This window comes from Cetorhinus maximus, chromosome 13, assembly GCF_964194155.1.
Source record: "Cetorhinus maximus chromosome 13, sCetMax3.hap1.1, whole genome shotgun sequence".
Taxonomy (NCBI): Eukaryota; Metazoa; Chordata; class Chondrichthyes; order Lamniformes; family Cetorhinidae; genus Cetorhinus; species Cetorhinus maximus.
In genome coordinates this window covers 49,941,972-49,955,015 of record NC_135891.1, presented here as the reverse complement: position 1 = coordinate 49,955,015, position 13,044 = coordinate 49,941,972, and the positions used below count along the sequence as shown (strand labels likewise).

At 40.9% G+C, this 13,044-nt stretch overlaps 1 protein-coding gene across 2 annotated transcripts in view; it reads right to left on the bottom strand.

Moving 5' to 3' along the window:
- The window catches only part of LOC144688602 (docking protein 5-like), a 510,185-nt gene that overhangs the window by 183,046 nt on the left and 314,095 nt on the right, over nt 1-13,044 (bottom strand). For both annotated transcript variants that reach the window (XM_078555371.1, XM_078555372.1), the window contains exon 5: nt 6,591-6,780. In XM_078555371.1, coding sequence (XP_078411497.1) covers nt 6,591-6,780 — 190 coding nt within the window. The remainder of the gene's footprint in view (nt 1-6,590; nt 6,781-13,044) is intronic.

Sequence of the window (13,044 nt, the reverse complement as noted above, 5' to 3'; positions counted from 1 at the left end):
TTAAACGGCCTATTAAGGCCATTAAGGAAGTGATTAAGGTAATTGTTAACGCTGCCCGTCTAACATCAAGGTTGGTGTATTTTAGCAAACCTCATCCACAAGCGGAATGAGGTTTCCTAAAGCTTTTATTAATATAATTTTTAAAATTTCCTACAAATAAAAACATGTCCCATCTCATATGACACAATCACATGAGGGGGCATGTTTAAATAAATTTTTATTCCATGTATTTAATATTTTCAGTAGCGTTTCAATCTCCCTGAGGCAGCTCCCTGCCGAATCTCTCTCTCCTCCCCCTGCCTGTACAGGTAGCGCGCTACCGCTCACGTCTTACGCAGGGCGGGCCTTAATTGGCCCGCGCACGTAAAATGGCGGCATGGAGCCGATCGTGGGCGGCGTTCAGCTCCATGCCCATCCGCTACCGACGAGCCCACCCTCAGCCTGAAAAATTTAAGCCACGAAGATTAAAGCATAAAACATCCCTCCAGTCCTCACCCCATCCCATGCTCACCATGCACCATCCATGCAACTTCATACCCTCTACACACTCATGGCCCTTTATAGACCCTATGCCAACTCATGCCCCTGTGCCTAGTCCTCATTTCCCTTTGTACCCTCCACACCAACCTTTGCCCCTGTACCAATTACCCTGGCCCTTATAGCTCCTATGCCAACTTAGTTCCAACTCATGCCAACCGATGCTCCCCCACCCACCCCCTTTGCCCTTACACCTACCATGCCAACACACCTAGTATCAACCATGGACAGACCTCAGGACCCATGCAGAGATGAGATGAAATAAAAGTTCTATAAAATAAAGTTCTAAGTGTCTACTGCAGACTTCACTATATTAAAAAAACACTCACTCACAAACAAATTTACCACGTTTGCATTTCTTCAACTAAATAAGCTTTTATAACAACAAATATTTCATTCAAGTGCACAATCCCCTATAGCAATGAACACTGGAATTCATATTCTCACATCAAAGAGTCTCACGTGTAGCTGTCAATCAAACTGTTAAATGGTAGACACCCTCGTGATAGTGGGTGGTTGTGAAATCAATCATGCAGCAATTATTCAGTAATGAAAATCCTCAGGCTTATGTCAACAGAGAGAATAAAATAGCAAGCAATCATTTTTTTTTAAACACTCCAGGTATTTTTCTTTCAAAGATTTAAAGGGAAGGACTTTTAAATACCTTGACAGCTTCCTTTGACAGGTGTTTCTGAAAGTTTTGACAGTTGATTTTGACAGATCTGTTGGCAGTTCCAATTAGCCTGACAGTAATGAGTTTATGCACCTTTTTTACGCACATTTATTCTTATTTTTAATACTTCCAAAGAACAGCTGACATACTCCTGGGGGAACCTGACCTATCCTAAAGGGCACTTTCCCTTCCCCAAAGGTGTCGCGGGACCAGATCAAAAGGGGTACCTTACCTCTCAAAGGGGTAACCTCGTTATCCAAACAAATCCACGAAGACCTGTTCTTACTTGGTCAAATCTGCATATGTCAGGTTTCACACTCCTGGCCCACAATGATCCTACTTCAGTGGAACCAGCTGATGTTTTAAATGGACAGCTGTCTCTGTAAAATGCTTACATGCAAAACACACCCCACCCCCAATTCTACCCCCATGAAAATGGGAAGTGCCATGCTCAGGGATGGGATTTCCCATTTTTGGCTATTTCCAATATTTTTGCCATGACGGACAGCCTCTCCTTGTGGCTATAATTTGGGCCCAAGTTTTCTATATTTGCCTGTCTGTGGGTATATACCTGAATGTTTGCGGGTGGGCCAATTAAGGCCAGCCCAACATAATACGCGAGCGGTAGTGCTCAGCACCACCTATGCATAGAGTCAGAGCTGCCTCAGGGAGATTGAAGGCATTTGTAAAAACATTTTTACAGACATTAAAAAATTAACGAGACATGTCCCCTCATGAGACTGTGGCACATGAGATGGGACATGTTTTCATTTTTCATATAAAATTTTTATTTAAGCAGTAAAAGCTTTAGGAAACCTCATCCCGCTCGTGGATGAGGTTTACTAAAAAAACATGAAGGCTGCTTGGCCTTTTCGCCTGCCCGCCAACCTTAAGGTTGGACGGGCAGCGTGAACAATTATATTAATTAATTTGTCAATGGCCTTAATCGGCCTATCAGTTATCGGCAGGCGTGCAGCCAACTCCAGCGCGTGCCCGCTGAACGAAACATTGCGAGACGGTGCAATGATGTCGGGACGCGCACCGATGTCATCGTGCGTCAATTTACGCGCAGGCGTGTTAGGCCCGCCCCCGCACCCCGACTGAGAAATCCTGGCCCAGATTTTCTTGTCAATGTGCAGCTTTGATCTCAGGTGTGTTCCCTTTTGTATTTGTGACAGCATTATCATAACCTGTTAGAAGTGATTCTTCTATCTTCCTATCATAACGTTCCCTAATATGTTACTTATCTTTCCTCATTAATAACAACAAGAGGAGAAAAGTGACTTCTTTCAACAACAAAAAACACAACAAATAGCTGACGAATCATCTAAATGAGACCGATTTTAGCATTTTCCCACAAGACAAATGAGAGAAAGGCCGTGTTGTAAAAACTATTTTAAAGTTTCCTGGCCACAGGGAACACATTCAACTCTGATAATTGCTGCAGCTGATAGTTTTCTGAAAGTGATCAGCCAAAGGTACCAAAATCTTCCAAAAGAAACTTGAATATTAACATTTTCTATACATGGAAAATATGAGGAAAATACAAGTTCAGTGTTCAGATATAAATCAAATGTTACTAAGGATGGAATACAATTTGTTATCTGTTCACCCTGGGAAGAAGTTTTAGGCTTCACATGGGTGGGAATGTTGGGTATGGAATTTTGTTCTGGTTCCCTGGCTGCATCCTGCCGCCAGGTCATTTCTAAAGAGGCAGGATGGGAGAGGGGAGACAGGGCTGCCAGCCTGCAAGTGGCAGGTAGCCAATTCACCTTATTAATGGCCACTTAAGGCCAATCATCAGAGGCAAATTTGGATTTTCCAGTTGGTATCGAGGTCCCAGTGGGCAACAGGGGAACAATGAAGCTGCCTGGAGGCAGCATCCCAGCAGGAAACTGGGGAATCAGTGCTCCAGGCAGGCTAATAAACCTTCCCTCCCTGCCTGGGTTCTGCTGCAGCTGCAGGCCGCTGTGTGGGAGGGCTTCCCCTCCACAACGGTGGTCTTGGCTCTCGATCAGTATTTCTTTTGTATTAACTTTCAAAAAGTTGGAGAAAGGACACTTACACCTTGGAGCATCCGGTCCCTTAGTTAGCTGACATGGCATCCTGCTGCTATTTCCAAGCTGGAAGGCCTCCAATTGACCCTCCAGCTTCAAGAGCTTGCCCACCTTGTTTAATCAGACGTGAGCCTGCCCTCTGGCCATTAATTGGCCAATTTAGGGAAAATCAGAGGTGAGTGACAGTTCCCCCTACAGGGTGGGTTTATCAACCCTATTTGAGTCTGATGGTGGGGTTCAGAAGCCCACAAGCAAAATCCTGCCCCATGGGGTAAATGAGCAGCTATTTTTATTCAACTTTTTCCTATAGATGCTTCAGCTAGAACTTCTGAATGTATTAATAAAGTTTGGTCAAATTTTCTTCAGCTGACATCATTTTTCTTTTAAATCAGAGTTTATCGACCCATTGTGAATACAATTAAAACTAAAACATCAAAATTATAACTAAATTAACTCGTCAAAGACTTTTACCACAGGTTTGAAGCTGCAACATGTATTGGGTGCTTTTTTATTGTAACCGACGTGATATTGGAGTGATTTGCTTTATTTTGATTTGATTTATATGATACATTCATACAGTTGTAGTGATAGCAAGAAAATGGTTGCAGTGTGACAGATTGATATCTTATCACTGAATTGTTGATCAACAACCAATTTATCACCTAGACTGGCACAAGCTTGTGGGAGTGATGATGACATTCTCAATGGAACAAAGCAATCTTTTACTTGCTGAATTATACTTGGGCCAATTTTCAAAAGTCACAGCTATTGAAAACACAACTTGTCTTTATAGCCATAGCTTTTTCGTATTGAGTGCCTCTCATCCATAGCAGAATCCCACCCCCCCTCCGGCATAGTGAAATATAACATTCAGAAAATAATAATAGCAAATGATAGGTAGGTAAATTAGGACATTTTTGCAATAAAATTACTTACTGTATGCAGATCGAAACAATAATCGCCCAAGGCATTTGCCTTGTTTCAGCCTTTTTTTTTAACACTTTTCAGAGGCTCAAGGGCATCTTCCAAAATAAAGTGATAATTTTACTAGCAAGGATACAATCTAGCACATTTTTATATTTGATTTAAATGATTCTATTTTCCATAACTGCAGTTTCAATTGTCTCGATCTCCGAGCACAGAGCGGAGATGGAAAAGGAAATAGTAGAATGTGTTTCCTTTCAATGTTAAGGTAGATTTTGAACACAAAAGGTCAAAAGCTGAAAGAGCATATTCTTTTTTATGGCAGTGAAATGTCAAAACAAAACTAATCCCAGAGCAACATTTAGGTTTTGCAGTTTAATTTTCTTTGAAGATACAGTATTGTTGTTGTACCTAGATAGGCATGAGATTTGAATTATGACCTTAATCTGGTGGATGTGCCCTAATTAACATGAAGCGCAATAAAGAGCTAACGTGAGCTAAATAGTATACTGGCTTTTGTTTCCTTCTTCACACAGTTAGAAAACAGAGACTGCCTCAGTGAAAATGCTCTCACATACCATGACATTAAAGTGGTCAATCAGCACACGAAGCAAAAGAGAACCTTAAATTCTGAGCATCAAAGCTTATACATGTCGTAAAAGCATACAGCACAGAAGGAGGTCAGTCAGCCTGTATGTGCCAGTACTTTGAAAGAGCAATCCAATTATTCTCACCCCCTTCCTCTTTTCCTGTAACCCTGCAATTTTGAAAGTTATCACTGAATCTTCTTTTACCATCCTTTTAACTCGCTGATTTGTTTTTAAAAATTTCAACTCCCTTATGATTCTTTTGCCACAAAAAAATAATTTTGCTCTTCCATGCAGAAATGTTAAAGTCACACATAGGTTCCAGGTGATTTGTAGACTTTTGAAACAGTCACTTGAGAAGCGAGCATCCTGAGATTATCAATAATTGATGTGGTTATCCTACTCTGTGTCACCTGTGTTGAATGCCCTCTCTGTCTATACTAATTACATTGTACATGTAACTAGATTTATTTCAAACTTACAGCTGCTTGCAATTGAGCTGCATAATATAAATTGATATAGATTGGACCAAACATAACTGCCTGTTGATGCCAGCTTGAAAATCAACTCCAATCTGGCCTGATAACTCAGACAGTGAGGAAAAGATCTGAGTTTCAAATCTCAAGCCTGCCAACCCCACCAGAGCTTGCTGGGCAGTAACGTTTTGAACATTCAAGACTTGTGTACAAAACTTACTTGAATTTGACAATGACTTGGAACTTTTGAATATCTGCTCACACATGCCATAAGGGAGATAAACATGAGAAGTGAAAATGTAACTGTAAGGTTGAACTCGAGGTATGCAGTGATGAAAATACAGAGTAAAAACAGATGTTCCACCTGCCTTACACTACAAGTGACAAGATTTGACTGCAAGTTTTAAAATTATATATCAGGATAAGGGTCAGCCATTTAGAGCTGGGATGAGGATAAATTTCTTTATTCAGAAAGTTGTGCATCTTCAAACTTCTCTGTAGATGTTTAGTCATTGACTAATGCTGAAATTGATAGATTTTTGGACTCAAGGGATATGGGAATTGGATGGGAAACTGAAATTGAGTTGATCAGCCATGATCTTATTAAACGGTAAAGCAGGTTGAATAGGTCATATGGCCTATATTTCTCACTTTCTTATGATGTCAGCAATCATACAGTGATACCAATTGCAGTAAATTGGTATGGGAAGTATTTCCCATTATCATGATTGGTTCCCAATTGAACTTCATACCGTAAGAAACAGTGTTTCTGTTATTTATGAGCATTTATACAACAGATAATCAGTGATTATCTCAATAGTCTGGGTTTACAGCATTTATAGATGAGGAGTTTTTTTTCCCCTCTCAGAGGATTGTGAGTCTTTGGAACTCTCTTCCTCAAAAGGTGTTGGAAGCAGAGTCTTTGAATATTTTTAAGGCAGAGGTAGATAGATTCTTGATAAACAAGGGTGTGAAAGGTTAACGGGGATGGCAGGAAAGTGAAGTCGAGGTTACCATCAGATCAACCATGGTCTTATTGAATGGCAGAGCAGGCTCGATGGGCCGAGTGGCCTACTCCTGCTCCTAATTCATATGTTTGTAGCACAATTTTAGTTGCCTATAACATTCACATTGATCTTATATGACATAAATATTTTATCCTATATATTTTATGACCATTTCAAAGAATGGAGCATAAATTGAAACAATCATACTTTTATAAAATATCTATTTAACGAGAAGTCTTTATTCTCATAATTAATCAACAAGCCTCAAGCTGAGGAATATCTTTATTCATACGAACACGGGGGGAAAATGAACAAGAGTGGCCTCTTACCTTCCAGCTTCAAATGTGAACCATGTAGGGTCCCGTCCGTATCGTCTGAGTGCACTGAGAGGCCACGAGACCAGCTTTAGTCTGGGATTGTGGATGTCCCAAAGGCAGATGTTCTCATATGTTATCTGCAAAGTGCATTCCCCATGTACATCCAGATTAGGAGATGGCATTAAATATACATTGAACCTCTCTGAAAAAGCAAACCAAACAATTTAAAGACAGGAGTGGCATTTGCCTTTTTTGTGAGAATTCTATTATATTTGAAAGGATACCATACTAAATACCTTAATTTATTCCTACTAAAGAAATTCATACAGGATAGCAGAGAAATAGCAACAAGGTGCCAACATGTTGAAAATTTATGTGCTATCTTAACCTATGGGCTGAAGCTTGTAATAAATATGGTCTCAGTCCTGACATGGCTTCTATTCTTGAAGAACATTCCAGGTTATTGCTGAAAAAAGACATACCAAAGCTTTTCATCTTGCATTCATCAGGACATTCGCAAGAATACCAAATATAAAGGGAACAACAATTGATGCTTCATAAGATGATAGTACTGACTAGTTGGCAAGTGGGCTTTGATTGGTAGAGACATTGTCGTGGAGAATGCACCAGTTAACTGGTGACTTGATAGTTAACTGCCAAGATTTGTTCAAATTCAAACCAGGCAGGTTCATCCTAATTAGTCAAGGCATTGCACTGGGGAAAGAACCAGAGAATGACTGTCGCCCAATTTGTTCGGTTGAAACAAGCACACTGTGTGTGCATGTTCTTTCTGTCTGCAAAGAACAGGGCGCTGTGTATTAATATATGTAGCTTCTATCATGCATAATTGAGCCACACTGTGAGCCCGACTGATGGCCTTCAATTGGTTATCAGCATAATTCTTAGCACACTCAGGATTGTTTGTATACAGAAAGAGCATGTACACGTTGTGCCTGTTTCAACTGAATAAAACAGGCAACAGCCATTCTCCAGTTCATTCCCATGGGAAACGCCTTGACCAATCAGAGCCAACTTGCCTGGTTTGAATTTAAACAAAGCTTGGTGGTTAACTGCCAGTCATCAGTTAACTGGTACGTTCTCCATAGTAAAGCCTCTACCAATCAGAGTCCACTTGCCAAACAATCAGCACACTCATCTCATGAAGTCTAAATTGTTGTTCCCTTTACATAGAAAATAAGAGCAGGAGTAGGTCATTCGGCCCTTTGAGCCTGCTCCACAATTCAATATGATCGCAGTTCATCCTCTATTTCAACGCCATAATCCCACTTGTTCCCCATACCCCTTGACACCTTTAGAGTCTATAAATCTATCTATTTACTTCATAAATATATTCAGTGACTTGGCATCTACAGCCTTCAGTGGTAGAGAATTCTACAGGTTCACCACCTTCTGAGTGAAGAAGTTTCTCCTCAACTCGGTCCTAAATGGCCTACCCCATATCCTGAGACTGTGACCCCTTGTTCTAGAACCTCCAGCCAGAGGAAACATCATCTCTGCATCCAGTCTTTCCCACCATGTCAGAATTTTGTGCATTTCAATGAGATCCCTTCTCATTCTTCTAAACTCCAGTAAATACAGGCCTAGTCGACCCAATCTCTCCTCATATGACAATCCTGCTGTCCCAGGAATCAATCTGGTGAACCTTCGCTGCACTCCCTCTATGGCAAGTATATCCTTTCTTAGGAAAGGAGATCAAAACTGCACACAATACTTGTTGGGTCACCAAGGCCCTGTAAAGCTGCAGTAAGACATCCTTGCTCCTATATTCAAGTCCTGTTGCTATGAAGGCCAACATACCATTTGCCTTCCTGACTGCTTGCTCCAGCTGCATGCTTGCTTTCAGTGATTGGTGTACAAGGACGCCGAGGTCCCTTTGTACATCAACATTTCCCAATCTGGCACCATTTAAATAATACTCTGCCATTCTGCTTTCCCTGCTGAAGTGGATAACTTCACACGTATACATGTTATACTTCATCTACCATGTATTTGCCCAATCACTCAACTTGTCTAAATAGCCTTGAAGCCTCTTTACATCCTCCTCACCACTCACATTCCCATATAGTTTAGTGTCATCAGCAAACTTGGAAATATTACATTTGGTTCCTTCCCCAAATCACTGATACACTGCCTGCCACTCCAAAAAAAAATTTATTCCTACTCTGTTTCCTATCTGTTAACCAATTCTCAATTCTTGTTAATATAGTATCCAAATATATCACATTCACTGGTTCTCCCTTATCTATTCTACTAATTGCATCCTCAAAATACTCCAGTACGTTTGTCAAACATGATTTCCCTTTTATAATTCCATGTTGATTTTTGTCTAATCCCGTTGATATTTTCTAAGTGTCCTGTTAGCACATCCTTTGTAATAGACTCTAACATTTTCCCTACCACTGATGTTAGGCTAACCAGTCTATAATTCCCTGCTTTCACCCTCCCTCCTTTTTTAAATAGTGGGGTTACATTTGCAACCCTCCAATCTGCCAGGATGGTTCCACAGTCTACAAAATTTTGGAAGATGACAATCAACACATCCACTATGTCCATGGCCACTTCCTTTAGTACCCTGGGATGTAGATTATCAGGCCCTGGGGATTTATTGGCTTTCAGTCCCATTAATTTCTCCAGCACTATTTTTTTTATGAATACTAATTTTCTTCAATTCTTCCTTTTCACTCGGCCCTTGGTTCCCTAACATTTTTGGGAAGTTATTTGTGTCTTCTTCCGTGAACTAAAGTAGTTGTTTAATTGCTCTGCCATTTCCTTGTTATTTATTTTAAATTCTCCCATTTCAGACTGTAAGGAACTTACATTTGTCTTCACTAATCTTTTTTTTCTTTTTACATACTTACAGAAGTTTTTACAGACACTTTTATGTTCCTTGCAACTTTACTCTCATACTCTATTTTTCCCCTCTTAATTACTCTCTTGGTCCTTCTTTGCTGAATTCTAAACTGCTCCTAATCCTCAGACTTGCTACTATTTCTAGCAATTTTATATCCTCGTTGGATATAATACTATCCTTAATTTCTTTTGTTAGCCATGATTGGGCCACTTTTCCTGTTGTGTTTTTGCGCGAGAAAGGAATGTATAACTGTTACAATGCATGCATTTGTTCCTTAAGTATTAGCCATTGCCTATCCACCTTTTAATGAAGTTCCCAATCTATTGTAGCCAACTCACCCCCATACCTTCGTAGTTTCCTAGGACCCAAGTTTCGGATTGGACTACTTCACTTTCCACCCTAATGAAAAATTCCCTTATGTTATGGTCACTCTTCCCTAAAGGGCACTGCACAAGATTATTAATTAACCCCTTCTCATTGCACAATACCAAATCTAAGATAATTTGTTCCTTAATTGGTTCCTCAATGTACTGGTCTAAAAAAACCATCTCATACACACTCCAGGAATTCATCTGCCAGAGTATTATTGCTAATTTGGTTTGCCGAATCTACATGTAGATTAAAATCACCCATGACTACTGTAGCACCCTTGTTACATGCATCTTTAATTTCCTGTTTCATGACACCCCCTACCTTACCACTAATGTTTTCCGTTCCTTATTGCTTCTTAGCTCTACCCAGACTGACTCTACGTCTAGATTTTCTGAGTCAATATCCTTTCTCACTATTGCGCTAATTTCATCCTTAACTAACACCATTTTCTTTTTTGCCAGTCCTTCCAAAATATCGAATACCCTTGGATATTCAGTTCCCAGCCTTGGTCACCCTGCAGCCATGTCTCCATAATCGCAATCATATACATCTATTTGTGCTGTTAATTTGTCTACCATATTGCAAACGCTGTGTGCATTCAGATACAGTGTCTTTAAACTTGTCTTTTTAGCATGTTTACACATTTTTTGTACTATGGCCCTATTTGCTGCTAGCCCTTGTTTTGTCTGCCTCCCACTTTTGCTTTCTACTTTTCTGTCTCTCATTCTATCTTTGTCTTCCTCTCGTGTCCCCCTGCTCAGGTTCCCACCCCCCCTGCCACTCTGGTTTAAACCCTCCCCCACAATACTAATGAATACCCCTGTGAGGATATTGGTCTGGGACCTGCTGGGGTGCAACCTGTCCAGCTTGCACGGGTCCCTTCTTCCCCAGAATCGGTCCCAATGCCTCAGTTATTTAAATCCCTCCCTCCTACACCATCTCTCTGGCCATGCATTCATCTGATCCATTCTCCTATTCCTGATCTCGCTAGCATGTGGCACTGGGAGTAATCCTGAGTAATCCTAAGCTCTACATTTGGCATTCTTGTGATTGTCCTGATGAGTGAAAGATGAAAAGCTTTGACATATGTCCCTGTTCAGCGATACTCAAATTTTGTACTACCAAACGACGATTCCATGTTATGCTAAATTATGTACAACTTATAGGGTAGGTTCTTAAGTAGTTATATTAATTGATATCTTCTGGGCTATCAGGAAGATCAGGAATCTGACATCTTTTATATGTTTGGCCAGAGCAGTGTCTTTGCGAGCAATCTGGAATGCTGTAGCTCCTGGCTTCCTTTCTCTAATGCAAACCATCTTTTCAAACCTCTATTCCCTGTTTCTTTCATTGTCACCTCCAATGATGGGTGTGATAGGCTCATGGAATTCCTTGTCAAAGGGCTGGAGATGGGGATCAGCATTCTTCAAGATACTGGCTATTTGCAGACTCTGCTGGTGTCAGCCATTGGCAATCTTCCAACCAGGAGCAGAATGAATACTAATGTGCTGGTTAAAAGACTCACTGGAGACTGTGTAGGGCTGCCATTATTGAAAATTTCCTTGCAAAGCGAACTGGTTATGGCGCTATTTATGGGTACCATCCCAAGCTTCTCCATGCAAGGGATAGACATTTTGTTAGGAAACGATGTGACTGGTTAGAAGGTAGCGGCCCCAAAGGATCCAGAGCAGCCCATGGAGACTGAGAAGGCTGGGGAAAACCAAACAAAAGCTGCACAGATGCAGAGGGCCAAGGAAGGTTCAAAGATCCAGCAGGAGGTGATAATGCCCCTCAGAATTGAAGAGGCTAAAAAAAAAGCCAACCAAAGTATAAGAGGCCAGGTTAGAGCCTGAAGAGTTTTAATAAAAGGTCAGAGTAGAGCCTGTTGAATTTAAGATGGTCAGGGGAAAGCAAAGATGCTAAACCGAAAAGGCAGAGGTTGAAGGGAATGAGCCTGAACCATGGCTAGCAGAAACCTTCTTTCCAGATGTAAATGGGGACCAGGGAAGTTTCATGCAAAAAAACAAAGTGAGAGAAATGCCTCACTTAGCTGAAGAACCACAGGGGACTACAGCAGGAGTTGACAGCCACTCGAGTAGTGTCCCAGAGGACATGGGGAAGGTCTGGGGAAAACCCATTCCAAAGGCAAAAGAGAAAGGGAGGTAGCACACCCTAAAATAAACATGACTTGTGGGAGCCACAAGGGCCATACTAGTGCAACCGTGTGGAATTACCCAATGGCAAATCAAACAGACAAGTCTGAATTTCAAAACTCATAAAAACCAACAACCTTTTGTCACCCAACTGAAGATGAGGTGAAGGAGGTGAATCTGGACACATTACAGGAGTTTAAAAACAGGTTACAACTCACTACCACTCTAGAAATCAGATTTATCCCATATACCCAAATATACCCAAAATAAAACCATTAGATCCGTGGGTTGTGGAAGTGCCAATGGGAGGGTTAAAAAGTATACATGTAGTGCACCTCAGGAGAGGGGATAGCAAATCTGCAAGACACATCAAAAACAATGAACCTCTCTGGGGGCTGTGAAAGACCTCCCTTCCTACCCTATTGACAAGATAGCTTTGGGAATCACCTACAGTATTCAACTGCTGAAGACAAACCATTCAAAGGTTAATTGCTTGGGCAAAAGCCATTGATTTTTAAGCTTGCTCTCCAGACAGGTTAATCGAGTTATAATTGGAATACAAAATTATTTTGATTTACTGGCAGTTGGAGAGAGATCACACGACCAGTCCAAGTCTTTTGTGTAGTTTTAAGCACATGGGTTTCTTAGCAGAATGGGACTAGCAGTTGAGCTCAGTGGAGCTCTTCGATCTCTCTCTCTCTCCACCCAACTAACAAGCTAGGAACATGTCTACTAATTTGACTTTGTTTCTATTCTGCAGTAGAAAGAGATTTTAAAGAAATAACCACAGCTGTGTCACCAGGAGAACAACAAACTTTGGCGTCTACATCTTAAATTGGAGGCATCAACTTCATTTAATTCAGCCTGAAGCCAATTGAGACCCCAAGCTATGAACTGTGAACTTTTTTTTCATATGGATGATAATTTGGTCAAATTTCTCCTCCACTACTTTGTAATCTGTATTTGTGTGTGTGAACTTCGAGTGTGTATGTGCGTGCATGTGCGGAAGGAGTGTATTAACAGGATTATCACGTGACTTGTTGATACTTACTGACACCCATGAAATAGG